The sequence below is a fragment of the Rhincodon typus genome, chromosome 36 (assembly GCF_021869965.1).
Source record: "Rhincodon typus isolate 14 chromosome 36, sRhiTyp1.1, whole genome shotgun sequence".
Lineage (NCBI taxonomy): Eukaryota > Metazoa > Chordata > Chondrichthyes > Orectolobiformes > Rhincodontidae > Rhincodon > Rhincodon typus.
In genome coordinates this window covers 17,247,529-17,262,033 of record NC_063367.1, presented here as the reverse complement: position 1 = coordinate 17,262,033, position 14,505 = coordinate 17,247,529, and the positions used below count along the sequence as shown (strand labels likewise).

The following is a 14,505-nucleotide window of genomic DNA, read 5'->3' as shown; positions in this document are numbered from 1 at the left end:
TTTGCCAGCATTTGGTCCATATCCCTCTAAACCCTTCCTATTCATGTACCCAACCAAATACCTTTCAAATGTTGTAATTGTAACAGCCTCCTACTTCCTCTGGCAGTTCATTCCATAGAGGCACCATCCTCTGTGTGGAAAAGTTGCCCCTTTGGACCCTTTTAAATCTTTCCCTTCTCAAAACCTATGCCCTCTAGTTTTGGACTCCCCCACCCTGGGGAAAAGACCATGGCTATTCACCCTATCCATGCTCCTCATGATTCTATTAGTTCACCACTCAGTCTCCGATGCTCCGGGGAAAATAGTCCCAGCCTATTCAGCCTCTCTCTATAGCTCAAACCCTCCAACCCTGTAAACATCTTTGTAAATCTTTTCTGTATCTTTCACGTTTAACAACATCTTTCCTATAACAGGGAGACCAGAACTGAATGCAGTATTCCAAAAGTGTCCTCTACAGCCACGATGTGACCTCCCAACTCCTGTTCTCCATGCACTGGCCAATAAAGGCAAGCATATCAAACACTTTCTTCACTATCCTGTCTACCTGTGACTCCACTGTCAAGGAACTATGAACCTGCACCCCAAGGTCTCCTCAGGACCCTTGCCACTAAGTGTATAAGTCCTGATTTGCCTTTCCAAAATGCAGCACTTCACATTCATTTAAATTAAACTCCATCTGCTACTCCTTGGCCCATCGGCCCATCTGATCAAGATCTCCTTGTACTCTGAGGTAACTTGTATAAGACCATAAGAAATAGGAACAGGAGTAGATTGTTTGGCTCTCCAAACCTATTCCACCATTCAGTTGGATCATTGGCAGATCCAACATATCTCACATCCAATTTCCCATCCTTTTACCATAACCTTGATTCCCCAAATCAAGAATCTATCTCAGCTTCATATGCTGTATGCCCCCAACCAACGCCCAAAAATTTATATCAAAAACAGAAAGTGCAGGAGAAGCTCAGTAGGTCCGCCAGCATCTGTGGAGAGAGAAGCAGAGTTAACATTTTAAGACCGGTGTGACCCTTCACCAGAAGGGTCTACGATAATTTGTTCTTGTTAGACACCAGAATGAAAGGCTATTAAGGTAAATGGGAATATGGATTTCGAAACACAAATACATCATTTACAGGAAGGTACAAAAATAGAAGTTGCTGGAGAAACTCAGCAGGTCTGGCAGCATCTGTGGAGAGAAATCAGAGTTAATGTTTCAGGTTCTGATGAAGGGTCCCTGGACCCGAAATGTTAACTCTGATTTCTCTTTACAGATGCTGCCAGATCTGCCAGCAATTTCTATTTATCCTCCTAATTTCCAGCATTCGCAATTCTTTCGGTTTGTTTTTATTTACAGGGAGGTGATGGGATCGGGGTGCTGTCTCTAGATGAGTAATCCCAAACCTCAGGATAATGTTCTGGGGATATCGGTTTGAATCCTATCATGGTCAGATGGTGAAATTTCAATTCGATAAAATCCAGAAATAAAAAACCAGCCTTCTGTTGTTATAAAAACCCATCTAGTTCACTGATAACACAGTGTGGAGCCGGAGGAACGCAGCAGGCCAGACAGCATCAGAAGAGCAGGAAAGCTGACGTTTCGGGTTGGGACCTTTCTTCAGAAAAATGTTCCTGCTCCTCTGATGCTGCCTGGTCTGCTGTGTTCCTCCAGCTCCACACGGTGTTATCTCTGACTCCAGCATCTGCAGCTCATGCTATCCCATCTAGTTCACTAATGTCTTTGAGGGAAAGAAAAGCTGGCTTACCTGGTCTACATGTGACTCCACACCCACAGCAATGTAGTTGACTCTTAACAATTAGGGATGGGCAATAAATACTGTCCTGGCCAGCAATGCTCACATCCCATGAAGGAATATTTAAAAAAATACTTATTGAATGGTGGATTAAGTGTGAGGGGCCAAATGTGTACTTATGCTGCTATTCTGTATGTTTGTATGAGAGGGGAGTAGCTCGCTGATTCCTCTTTGTTGGTGGTGAAGAGACAATTAATGTCTCACATTGCATTTCTCACGCACTCACACTTCACATCCTCCATACTCCCACTCACAGACACACCCCCACACTCATACACCTACTCATAACACGCACACTTGCACAATTCATAACTCCCCCTACACACCAACTCCACACATCCTTATCCCACCACCCTCTGCACACCGCCACTCTCCCACCTCACACACACACACACACACATTTGGGGAGATGATGGCCAGACTATTATTCCAATGAGGCAAGTAATGTCCTGGGGATCCAGGTTCAAATCCTGCCATGGCAGATGGTGAAGTTTGAATTCAATAAACATCTGGAATTAAGAGCCTAATGATGACCATGAATTGATTGTTGGAAAAATACTTTCATGCAGATGTTGCACTATACTAGTGGTGCTATATAAATGTAAATTACAGAACAAGCTGCCAGAGGAGGTGGTGGAGACTGGTACAATTACAACATTTAAAAGGCATCTTGAAGGGTACATGAATAGGAAAGGTTTAGATGGATATGGGCCAAATGCTGGCAAATGGGACTAGATTAATTTAGGATATCTGGTCAGCATGGAGGAGTTGGACCGAAGGGTCTATTTCTGTGCTCTACAGCAAAGGAATGGGCCCAGAGTATGCCAGACTGGATGGAGTTTTTAATCAAAGGATTAATCAAAGCCCATTTGGCTAAAATCAGTGAGAGCAAAGTCTGAAAGTATAAGATGGAACGCAGGTCAATGCATTTTTAACTGTGTGCACCTTCGAGGTGTGTTTGAAGTTTAACATTGGCAGCTAAAGGAACCAGCCTTTGTATAATATATCACCATGGTTGTGAAAAGACATATAATCCATTATGACTTTGAAGTCTACTTTGTTTGTTTTGTGCAGCAGTTTGATTGGCTAGTGGTTGCTGCCTGGATTCACGACAACAAACTGAGCAGGTTGTGTGAATCGCATTTCCAAACCAAAAACAGGCGATCTGAGATCAAGGGCTGCTTTTGGATTTCAGTACAAAGTGCCTGTTTACCATTCCATTTGAGGCAGCATTCCTCCTGCAGTCAAGGCACAGGTAATATTACACTGAGTGAATTGTGAATTCTTTTGTTGCTCGTAGCTGTCTTTCCAAGCAATGGATCAGAGGAAACCATTAGGATCTGTCTTCCTGCTGAAATTAAATGGGCATCCATTCAGTTATCAGATCTGCCTGGTGCCTCAAATGCATGTAAGTATAGTCTTGTACAAGTAAGAGATGCCTTTGGCTTGTTTGTTGGTTACAGTCACACTCCAATGTTGCTCATTTTCTTCATCTGCTACTGTACAAAACCGAACTGCGTTTGTGACTATGTATATACATAAAGTATTTTTTATGAATAAAGTATACTTTTGAAAGAAAAAAGACATTTGACCTGGAAAGGTTACTCCTTTCGCATTACTTAAGCGCAGCAATGTTTAAATTTTCTCCCTCTGTCTCTGTTGTAGGACCTGCTTGAATTTTGTTTCTGTCCAGTGGCATTTGAAGTGGGGAGAGCAGTTGCAAAAGCTCTTTGCAAAAAGAAAAAAGACTGAAGTATGCATAGGTCACGGTTGAGAATCGAAGACAAGGAGCTTGACTTTGAGTTTGAAATCATCAATGTTCAGTTTAATGAGGTGGGACGATACATCTTGAGACTGACAGTGGAAAACCCACTTCTGGAAGGTTCTGGGACAGGGGTGCGGCTACAAGTGAATGATGGTGATATGTTATCCACCAACACAGGAGCCACTGATGTCATTGCACAGACCAATGTTAATGAAATCCAGGCTGTCCTCAAAAAAAAATTCATCTTCAGGCTTCCTAAAGGTAAAATTATTTTAACAATTGTCACGGGGAAAAGGCAGGAAAGTGGAGTGGAGATGATCCTATCAGCCATGGTGTCATTGAATGGCAGAGCAGACTCGCTGGGTTGGATAGCCTACTTCTGTTTCTATATTTTATGATGTATACATTAAAAATTCAAGTAGTGCATTTCTTTGGTCAAGAGATTTGAGCTGGTCCAGTATCTATTGCCCATCCCTAATGGCCCATTTGACATCATGTAGATAGGGTTAGTTTGTCATTATTGCTATCAATATGATGAAAGATTTCTTAGATTGCTTTCTCAAATACTGAGGGCCTATCCACAGCTTTCAGGGCTCCCCTTTTTCTACCTTGCACCTGAGCTCATCCTAAACTCTGCTACCCGTATCCTAAACTCGTGCCAAGTCCCATTTGCCAGCTGTTCCTGTGTTCATGAACTTGACATTGTTACCCTATTGAAAAATGCATACATTGAAAACCCCTATCCTTATCCTCAAATCCCTCCTTCGCCTCACCCCTCCCTCACTTTATAACCTCCTCCAGCTCCACAAACCTTTGAGATCTGCACTTCCTGTGATTCTGGCCTTTTGTGTGTCCCCAGTGACGCTGTCAGCTGCCTGAGCTCGAAGTTTAGATTTAGATTTTATTGTCAGGCGTACGCAAATGCAAAATTATACAATGTTGCCATGCATGGTGCCATCTTTGGTACTAGTACCTAAGTAAAGAACAGAGTAGAAAGAAATAAAGAAGAAAGTTAAAACTTAAACATTACAGTCAGCTTGGTTAAGTAGAAAAACAAAGAAATAAAGCTAAAAGTTAAACTTTACAGTCTTTCTTAAGCGCTTGGCCATGCTGGAACTTCTTGCGAGGGCTCAATCTCCACCACTTTGGCATGCTTTTCCTGCACGGGCTTTATCTCCCCTACTCTCAACACCGCTGCAGATGGCAGGGAACCTCAATGCCCATATAGGGCTCACTCCTGGGATCGCTGTCTGTGAATACCCTCCTTATACCTCTTGGCTATTTTACCTCGTTCTCCTCCTTTAAGATCTTCTTTAAAAGTGCAACGTCCACCTCCCCCCACCCCCACTCTTATATTGTCTAATGAGCCTCAGCTCAATTTCTCTCTGATAATGTTTCTTTGAAGCCCCTTGGGATGTTTTACTATGTTGTAGATGCTATATCAATTAAAGCTATTGTTGCTCTTACTCCACTATATATGTAAAATAAATTTTAGAATTCCAATCCACTGCCTGGCCTTTCACTTAAAACCCTCTCTCTAGTTTCTCTCCAATGACTTCAGTGGGAGAAGTGGAGCAGCCAGCCAGTGTTGTGGTACACCTTTAAGTGGGCAAAGTCGTGTTTTCTGTATAAATTACTGCAGGGGGGAATATGATGAAATGTAACATGTGATTCAGATTGCCTTAGTTTGCTGGGAGGAGCCACACATAGTTCACCAGCTTTGTAATGCTGCTACCACCTTCTCAATTGTTTAATAATGAATCCATGTATTTAAGTGTTACTCAGCTCCTCCTGCCTCATTGGCGCTTTGGTGTTCATCTGTTCATTAGCACAAAGAGAAGAAGAAAGAAAACACAACATCTTCTACCCTATTGGTCATGTCACAGTCTCCCCATGATAATCAGTATTCTACCGGTGGACTCGATGTGGGTCGTGAAGGGTCCTGCATTGGAAAATATGTTAGAGCACACTACTGATTCTTTATGTGGTTCAGTGAGTACCAGGCTTGCCTCTGGTGCTAGGTTTAAGCTCCACTTAAAAGACCTGAGCATAAGATTTAGCATGACACTTCAATGAAGCACTGAGTGACTGCAGCATTGCCAGAGGTGCTGTCTTTCAGATGATATTGGAAAGCAGCATCCTGTGTGTGCGAAAGACCCATTGGGTACTATCTGTAGAATAGAAGTGGGGGTTCACACCAATATTTACCCTAAAACCAGCCCCCAAGACAGATGATCTTCTTATTTATTTCATTGTTATTAAAGGGAGCTTACTTTATGTAAATCGATGCCAAATTTTCCAATTGTAATCATGATTTGAAATAATTAGCCGAGCAGTGCTTTCAGAGAATCTAAGCTTGGGGAAAGTGTGGTGAAGAAAAATGCAAAACTTTTCTTTGTTCTACAGGTTACTGTCAAAATGATAAGAACCATGATGTACGATTACACATTGAAGCCTTTCGAGTAACTGGCACATCCCTGAGGAGTGGAACAAAGGAAGGAGAGGCCTTTTTTGCCATCTATCCGCGCACTAACGCCCCCAGAATAAATGTTTTTGCAAAGGAAAACGAGGACTTTTACTGTTACAGCATCATTGTGGCCCTGTTACGTGTCCAGGACGATGAGCTCACAATGCATTGTGGGAGGATGGCATGTAACGTGTCCTTTCACATGGTGAGATTCCCGAAGGACATGGTGTCCCAGACTGACTCCTCGATGCTGCTGCGTGAGGAGGGAGGGCCGTCTGACCTCATCACCCCAGGCTCACACCCGCCAGCACTGCACGCGCCTTTAACTGCGTCACCACAGCAACAGGCGCCCACTCCAACATCGCCTTCATCCATCCCTCAGGTAACGAGCTGAATATATCAATGGCATTTCTGTTTGATTGATGTGAGATGTGTCTCCAGTGGCAGAGGGGTTGTGAATCTCAGTTGTTAAAGTAGTAACGTGAGATATAGATGCATGTGTAGGCCATTCAGCCCTTCCAACCTGTTCAATTAGATGAAGGCTGATCTGCATCTTAACTTCACCTATCTGTAGCTCCTTAACCCTTAAGAACTAAGCCTAACAAAACTCTATTCAACAAGGTGCAGGGCTGGATGAACACAGCAGGCCAAGCAGCATCATAGGAGCAGAGAGGCTTGCAGGGCTGGATGAACACAGCAGGCCAAGCAGCATCATAGGAGCAGAGAGGCTTGCAGGGCTGGATGAACACAGCAGGCCAAGCAGCATCATAGGAGCAGAGAGGCTCTGCAGTTCCTACTATCTTCAAAACTCTATTCATGCTGATTTTGAGATTTTCCAAACATCCTTGGCCTATCAGACATTTTCCTGGGAGAGAGATCCAGGTGTCCACTACCCTTTGTGTGAAGAATGTTGTGGAAACCCACCTCTTGCCCTAACATCTTTCAGAGGGTGGTGGCCACGTTGAAAAGACATCACCGATCTTGGCAAGATTCCATCTGCTGAGAAACCCACCACCCTGACCTGGGCTGGCCCACCCAGCATTCCAATGACACGTTATGATTGACTCTTAACCATCCTTTGAACGTAAGAAACAGGAGCGGGAGTAGGCCAAATGGCCTGCTCTGCCATTCATTAAGATCATGGCTGATCTTTTTGTAGTCTTAGCTCTACTTACCTACCCATTCACTGTAACCCTTAATTCCTTACCTGTTTAAAAATCTATCTTTGTCTTTAAAAATTCAACGAGGTAGCCTCAAGCTGCTTCACTGGGCAGGGAATTCCACAGATTCACAACCCTCTGGGTGAAAAAATTCCTCCTCAACTCAGTCCCAAATCTGCTCCCCCTTATTTTGAGGCTATGCCCCCTAGTTCTAATTTCACCCGCCAGTGGAAACAACCTCCTTATCTTATCTATTCCCCTCACAATTTTATATGTTTCTGTAAGATCCCACCTCTCTTTCCTCCAAATTCCAATGAATATAATCCCAGTCTCAATCTCTCCTCATAAACCAACCTAGTAAACCTCCTCCGCACCCCCTCCAGTGCCAGTACATCCTTTCTAAAGTAAGGAGACCAAAACTGCACGCAGTACTCCAGGTGTAGCTTCGTCAGGACCCCATACAGCTGCAGCACAACTTCCCTGTTTTTAAACTCCTTCCCTCTAGCAATGAAGGACAATATTCCATTTGCCTTATTAATTACCGGTTGTATCTGCAAACCAGGAGATAGCAAGAACTGAAGTTGCTGGAGTGAGAGTCGATACAGTGTGGAGCTGGAGGAACACAGCAGGTCAGGTAGCATTAAACGAATAGGAGAGTTATTGTTTTGAGCCTACACCTTTGTTGCCTGATGTGCTGTGTTCCTCCAGGTCCACACTGTATCACGCCTGCAAACCAATTTTTTGTGTTGATGCTTGATGATACTAAGCCTCTGCTGACAATTTGTAAATTATTATCATCTTAGAATCTATTCGATCATCACAAAAGGCCAGGCCTGGCCAAACATTTGGCTAGCTTTTGCCTAACGCTTGTGTGTAATATTTATAAATACCAGAAGACAGTTGTAAGATTTTGTTACAGATACCAGCTGAATATTTGTAAATAATTTTAAGATTGATGAATATGTTTATTAAGAAACATGAGTTTAAATAGCCAAATACAGCTTGTTTTACATTTATTTGTTCAGGAGATGTGGGCATTGCTTGCAAGGCTAGCATTTATTAACTAACCCTAATCATTTTGGAACTGAATGGCATGCTAGACCATTTCAGAGGTTAAGAGTAAATTACATTGCTGTAGGTCTGGACCACATGTGAGGCCAGACTGGGTAAAGTTGGCAGATTTGCTTCCCTAAAGGACATTAGTAAACACGACAGGCTATTTAGCACAGTTCACAGAAGCTGTGTGGTCACCACTAGTCTGGCTTTTCATAGAATCCCTACAATGCATGGAGAGACAGTTTGGTCCATTGAGTCTGCACCAACCCTCTCTGACAAGCATCCCACCCGCATCCAGCCCCCCAATCTTATCCACATTTCCCGTGGCTAGCCCAGCTAGCCTGCACATCCTTGGACTCTATGAGGCAATTTAGTGTTGCCAATCCATCTAACCTGTATGTCTTTGGACTGTGGGAGGAAACCGGAGCACCCAGAGGAAGCTCATGGAGACACGGAGAGAACCTCCACATAGACAATCGCCCGAGGCTGGAATCGAACCCAGGTCCCTGGCGCAGTGAGGTATCAGTGCTAACTCGCCCTTATTTTTATTGAATTCAAATTTCACAACCTGTCATGAGAGAGATTTGAACCCATGTCCTATGAACATTAGCTTGTAGTTCTGGATTACCAGTCCAGTGACAGACCACCACCTCCTTGCAAAAGGGACTTGTGGTACCGAGTGTCATTTTAGCTGCTTATGATGATAGCTTTCTGTTCTCTAGCCAGTTTTGGGGAATTCCTTGCCAAATCTTGCCAGGTCCATCTTCTACCTGAAGGAGGGCAGTTCCTTGACGATCACTGCTCCCTGTCTCTTTCAACTGATGTTTGTTCATTGGTTGAGGGCATCACTGGCTGGGCCAGCATTTATTGCCCATCCCTAATGACCCTGAAGATGATCTGCTTTCATGAATCACTGTAGCCCATGTGGTACAGGTTCATCCACAGAGGAGGGAGGGCCAGGATTTTAACCATTTAATGTTTATTAGTGTTCTTTTGTTTCAACACCTCATCCGCAGGATGAAACTGTAGAAGAAACCAATGCGAGGCCTCCTGAAGAAAGTCCGTCTCCTAGTCTAGCAGAAGTGTGTACCAGACATCAACGGCTGCCAAGTGATTCCAGCTTCCATCTTTCGTCACCTGCGGGTACTCCTGTGAGGATGCCTGAAGGACCTCCTTACACACACGTGAGTCACCATGGAGATTCTCAAGGGGGTGATCTGATTGAGGTGTTCAAGATTTGAATAGATTTGAAAGGGTGTGTGGGCAAGAACAAAGAGACACAGTTTTGAATTTGGTCATTCACTGTGATGTCGAGAAATTCTTTTTCGCACAAAAATGGTAGTGGAAGCCTAGAACTCTCTCCCCTAACAGGCTGGGGATATTGGACCTTTCCTGGATCACATGGATAGTTTATTTTTGTTGCTCGGTTTCCCATCTGAGGTAAACATGAGGTCATCCAAAATTCTGCTGCACAGTGAGACCTGTCTCCCCCCACCGTCCCCCCTGTTGGCTCACAAACCATTCACCCCCACCCCCATCGTCCCCTGTGTTGGCTCACAAACCATTCACCCACCCCCCCACCATCCACTGGCTCTTTGTCCCACGTAACATCTTGATTTAAAAATTCTCCTGCTCTTTTTGTGGGATGTTGGCATCACTGGCAAGACTAGCATTTGATGCCCATTGCCAATTGAACTGTATTGGCTTGCTAGGGCAGAGAGCAATTAAGGGACAACCATATTGCTGTGGGTCTGGAGTCACATGCAAGTCAGACTAGGTAAGGATGGCCGATTTCCTGCCCTAAAAGACATTAGTGAACCAGATGGTTGTTTACAATAATTGGCAATGGTTTCTTGATCATCCTTAGATTCTGTCATTGACTATGATAGGATGTTAACCTACAGCCCCAGCTGTTATCTTGGACTCTATATTGCTAGCCCAGTGTCCAATTCACCACTACCTTTTCATTCTGATGGATTCCGTTGCAGTGGGCTTCTGTCGTGGACAACCTGCAGTCCCAGCAATGGCCACTGGTGGTGATGTCGAGACTGGTGAGCTGCTGGCCATTTGACGTGGGGGAGGTGGGCAGCTCTTGGAGGCAGGACCTCTTCCTCAAGAGTGGACGGTCTCCCTCCAGGCTGTTAAAGGTGTGCGAGGCTGTATGTTGGGATGTAGGGAGGGCCAGCCAAGTGGAGGGGGCTAAGCCTCGGTTTTATACCCAGGTGGGTGGGACACTGCACCCAATGTAAAACCCAGCCTTTGAAGTTCTGGCCATATTATCATTGAAAGGGCATTGAGAGACTGAAGAATGTGTAGCTGAGGGAATAATGTAAGTGCATTACATTGGGAATTAGTCAGACTATATGTGGCACGGTGGCTCAGTGGTTAGCACTGCTGCCTCACAGCGCCAGGGGCCTGGGTTTGATTCTCCCTTGGGCAACTTGACTGTGTGGAGTTTGCACATTCTCCCCATGTCTGCGCTGGCTTCCTCCGGGTGCTCCAGTTTCCTCCCACAGTTCAAAGATGTGCAGGTTAGGTGAATTGGCCATGCTAAATTGCCCAGAGCGTTCAGGGATATGTAGCTTATGTGAGTTATCGGGGTATGCGTCTGAGTGGGATGCTCTGAGGTGTGCACTTGTTGGGCTGAAGGGCCTGTTTCTAGGGATTCTATAGAGTGCTGATAGGGTGAGATGAAGGTGAGTGGGAGGATACGTAAGAGAAACATAAATGTGGACTTGGCCATTTTTTGTTTGATGGCTACTTGTTTTTATTCATTCATGGGATATGGACGTTTTGACCATCCCTAATTGCCCAGAGGGCATTTAATCAGATTAGGATATCTGGTCGGCATGGAAAAATTGGACTGAGGGGCCTGTTTCCAGGCTGTACAACTATATGACTCTAAGAGTCATTGCTTTTAGTCTACTTAAGAACATCAGAAATAGGAGCAGGAGTAGGCCATCTGCCCCATCGAACCTGCTGTGCCATTCAATAAGATCATGGCTGATCTTTTCATGGACTCAGCTCCACTTACCTGCCCGCTCACCCTAACCCTTAATTCCTTTACTGATCAAAAATCTATCTTTACCTTAAAAAATTCAAAGGGGCAGCCTCGAACTGCTTCACTGGGTAGGGACTTCCACAGATTCACAACCCTTTGGGTGAAGAAGTTTCTCCTCAGCTCAGTCCTAAATCTGCTCTCCCTTATTTTGAGGCTATGCCCCATAATTCTAGTTTCACCCTCTAGTGGAAACAACCCTCCTGCTTCTATCTTATCTGTTCCCTTAGTAATTTCATATGTTCCAATAAGACTCCCCCCCTCTCCCCGAGCCACGTATAAGCCAGACCAGATAAGAACATCAGTTTGTTCTCTAAAAGGCAATAATGAACCAGACGAGTTCTTTTCCTGACAATTGACAACAGTTTCATTATACTCTGAATTCCAGAATTTTTATTGAATTCAAATTCCAGCATCTGCCAAGGTAAGATTCAAATCCAGGTCCCCAGAAGTGAGTATAGTGAGTATAGTGATAAAATCCATTAGGCCATCACTTTAGTTACTTAGAAACTACTCTGCTCTACATTCAATGGCTGTATCAGAGGGCAACTATACTCCAGAAAGTCAGGGAGGAGGAGAATAGAACTCAGGAGGACAGGTGCTGAGCCTTTGCTGCCTTGCATTCAGGTAGCAGGAGCACTGCCATCAAGGAGGCAAAAACAGATGGGGAGGGCTTCTGTTTCTCTGCACAATACTTTTCCCATTTCAATTAAAAAATGTGGCCTTGAAATGTTGCTTTCACAGAAAACACATTTTGTAAAACCTCTGCCAAAGACGAGGGAGCGCTTGTTATGCATTGAAGTAGATCAATCTCACCTCGTTTACTGGCAAATTGTAATCAATGAACCTTGTGACAGTCACTTACAAAATAATTGGATTTATGGGTCAGTTTCCCTTCCCTCCTCCCAACCACATCTGATTCTTTTCTTAATGGCAAGGCTAAAATGCAACCTGGATTGTTCTCTGTCAGTTTCATCATTCATTCCGAGGAATGTGGGTATCGCTGGGAAAACTGACATTTATTGTGTGTGGATGCTGATAGCACTTGTATCTTGCACCAACCTGGCCCTCAGTGGCTGCAGTTCTCCTGGAATAATATTAATTTTATTCTGCGTCCTGGTGTCATTGCCTGAAATTTTTCCAAAATTCTTTTTCAATGCACCCAGCCTGTTGATTGTGGACCTATTTCTGGAGGCACAGGAATAGAAGCATTTCAAAGGATGCTTAAATTTGTTTCCTCATGCTTTTCCGGTTTGATTAGCACCTCACTCTATTTTGCCGGTGCAGAAAGCAATGTGTCGCATGTTCCAGGCAATCACCATCTCCAACAGGAGAGAATCTAACTCTCACTCTTTTGACATTCAATGACGTTGCAATCATTGAATCTCTGACTATGAATGTCGCCTAGGTTACCATTGAAGCCTGACACCATCCAGGACAAAGCGGCTTGCTTTATTGGCACAATATCTACAAGCATTCAGTTCCCCCACCTCTGACGCTCAGTACAGCAGTGTGTACCATCTACAAAATGCACTGCAGAAATTCATCAAGGTTCCTTAGATCGTACCTTACAAACCTATTCTCCGCTTCCATCCAGAAGGACAAGGGCAGCAGATACATGGGAACACCACCCCCTGCAAGTTCCCCTTTGAGCCACTCACCATCCTGACGTGGAAATATATTGCCATTCCTTCAGTGTCATTAGGTCAAAATCCTGGAACTCCCTCCCTAAGGGCACTGTGGATGTACCTAAACATATGAACTGCAGAAGTTCAAGAAGGCAGCTCACCATCACCTTCTCAAAGGGCAACAGGCAATAACTGTTGGCCCAGCCAGCAATGCCCACATCCCATGAGTGAATAAAAACAATCTTGAATTTCTTTAGCACCTTTGATGACCTCAGCACAACCCAAAGTGCTTTACAGCCAACAAAGTATTTTCTGAAATGGGTCACTGTTGGAATGTAGCAATGTAAGACACTGTAAGGTTGTGATAAAAACACTCTCTTGCCTTTCAGTGCAGCACAGGCAATGCTGGGATATCATAATGTCACTGGACTAGCAATCCTTGCGGATAGGTGGGTTCAATTAACAGCAGCTAATAAGCTCAATTGATTAATAAAACAAAAACCTCTGCAACTGAAAGCTAGCCTCAGTAATGGGCAATTGAACTATCATCAACTGTTATAAAAACCCATCTGGTTTGCTAATGTCCTTCAGGGGAAGAAATCTGCCATTGTTACCCAGTCTGGCCTCGTTGGCAAGACCAGCTTATGACACTCATCCCTAATTGCCCCTTGAACTGAATACCTTGGTATACCTATTTCAGAGAATGATCTGGAGTCCCATACAGTTCAAGCCGAGTAAAGGTGGTAGATTTTCTTCCCTAAAGGCCATTATCAAACCAAATGAGTTTTTACAATAGGGGATGGTGGTTGCACGGTCACCATCACTGAGACTCGCTCTATATTCCAGTGTTATTTATTGTATTCAAATTCCTCCAGCTGCCCTGACGGGTTTGAATACATTTCTCCAGATTGCTAGTCCGAATGTCTGGATTACTAGTCTAGCAAAATCACCACAATGCCACAATCTCCTTATATTCAATGAGTTTGGAAGCTACTCTCAGTAATGATGACCATTACAACAATGATTGATTGTTGCGAAAACTAATTCTCTTTAAGGAAGGAAATCTGCCATCCTTATCTGGTCTGGTCTACATGTGACTCCAGATCCATAGCAATGCAGTTGACTCATAACCTCCCACTGAAAGGTGTAGCAAGCCACCTCATTCAAGGCCAATTTAGGATAGTCAACAGATACTGGCCTGGGCTGTGACACCCAGATCCCATGAAAGATTAAGGAAAAGAAAAGTTGCAAATGATCCAGAGGAGAAATGCAGAGACCTTTTGACTCTGTATTAGGATAATCAAGAATGTGCTTCCTGAAATGATGGCGGAACCAGATACAATGGGAAATTGACAAAGGTTTGAAAAGGAAACTTGCAGAAAACTGGCGAAAGAGGATTGGGACGAATTGGAGAGCCCTTTTGATTTGATTTGATTTGATTTATTGTTATCAAATGTACCTAAATACAGTTAAAAGATTTGTTTAGCAAGCAGTACAGTCAGAACATAACAAACAAGGACATAGGATGCTTAGGGATAGTAGGAACTGCAGATGCTGGAG

General features: G+C 44.0%; 2 protein-coding genes across 4 annotated transcripts in view; one reads left to right on the top strand and one right to left on the bottom strand.

Moving 5' to 3' along the window:
• The window catches only part of LOC109929142 (dual oxidase 2-like), a 702,670-nt gene that overhangs the window by 134,112 nt on the left and 554,053 nt on the right, over positions 1-14,505 (bottom strand). The gene's annotated exons all lie outside the window — the stretch shown is intronic.
• The window catches only part of ccdc33 (coiled-coil domain containing 33), a 280,780-nt gene continuing 269,230 nt past the window's right edge, over positions 2,956-14,505 (top strand). Inside the window, exons 1-4 of one of the 2 annotated variants that reach the window (XM_048617213.1) lie at positions 2,956-3,219; positions 3,477-3,837; positions 5,983-6,425; positions 9,276-9,443. In XM_048617213.1, the coding sequence (XP_048473170.1) occupies positions 3,567-3,837; positions 5,983-6,425; positions 9,276-9,443 (882 nt within the window). In that variant the 5' untranslated portion in view covers positions 2,956-3,219; positions 3,477-3,566. The remainder of the gene's footprint in view (positions 3,220-3,476; positions 3,838-5,982; positions 6,426-9,275; positions 9,444-14,505) is intronic. The other variant, XM_048617212.1, reaches the window with a different exon arrangement.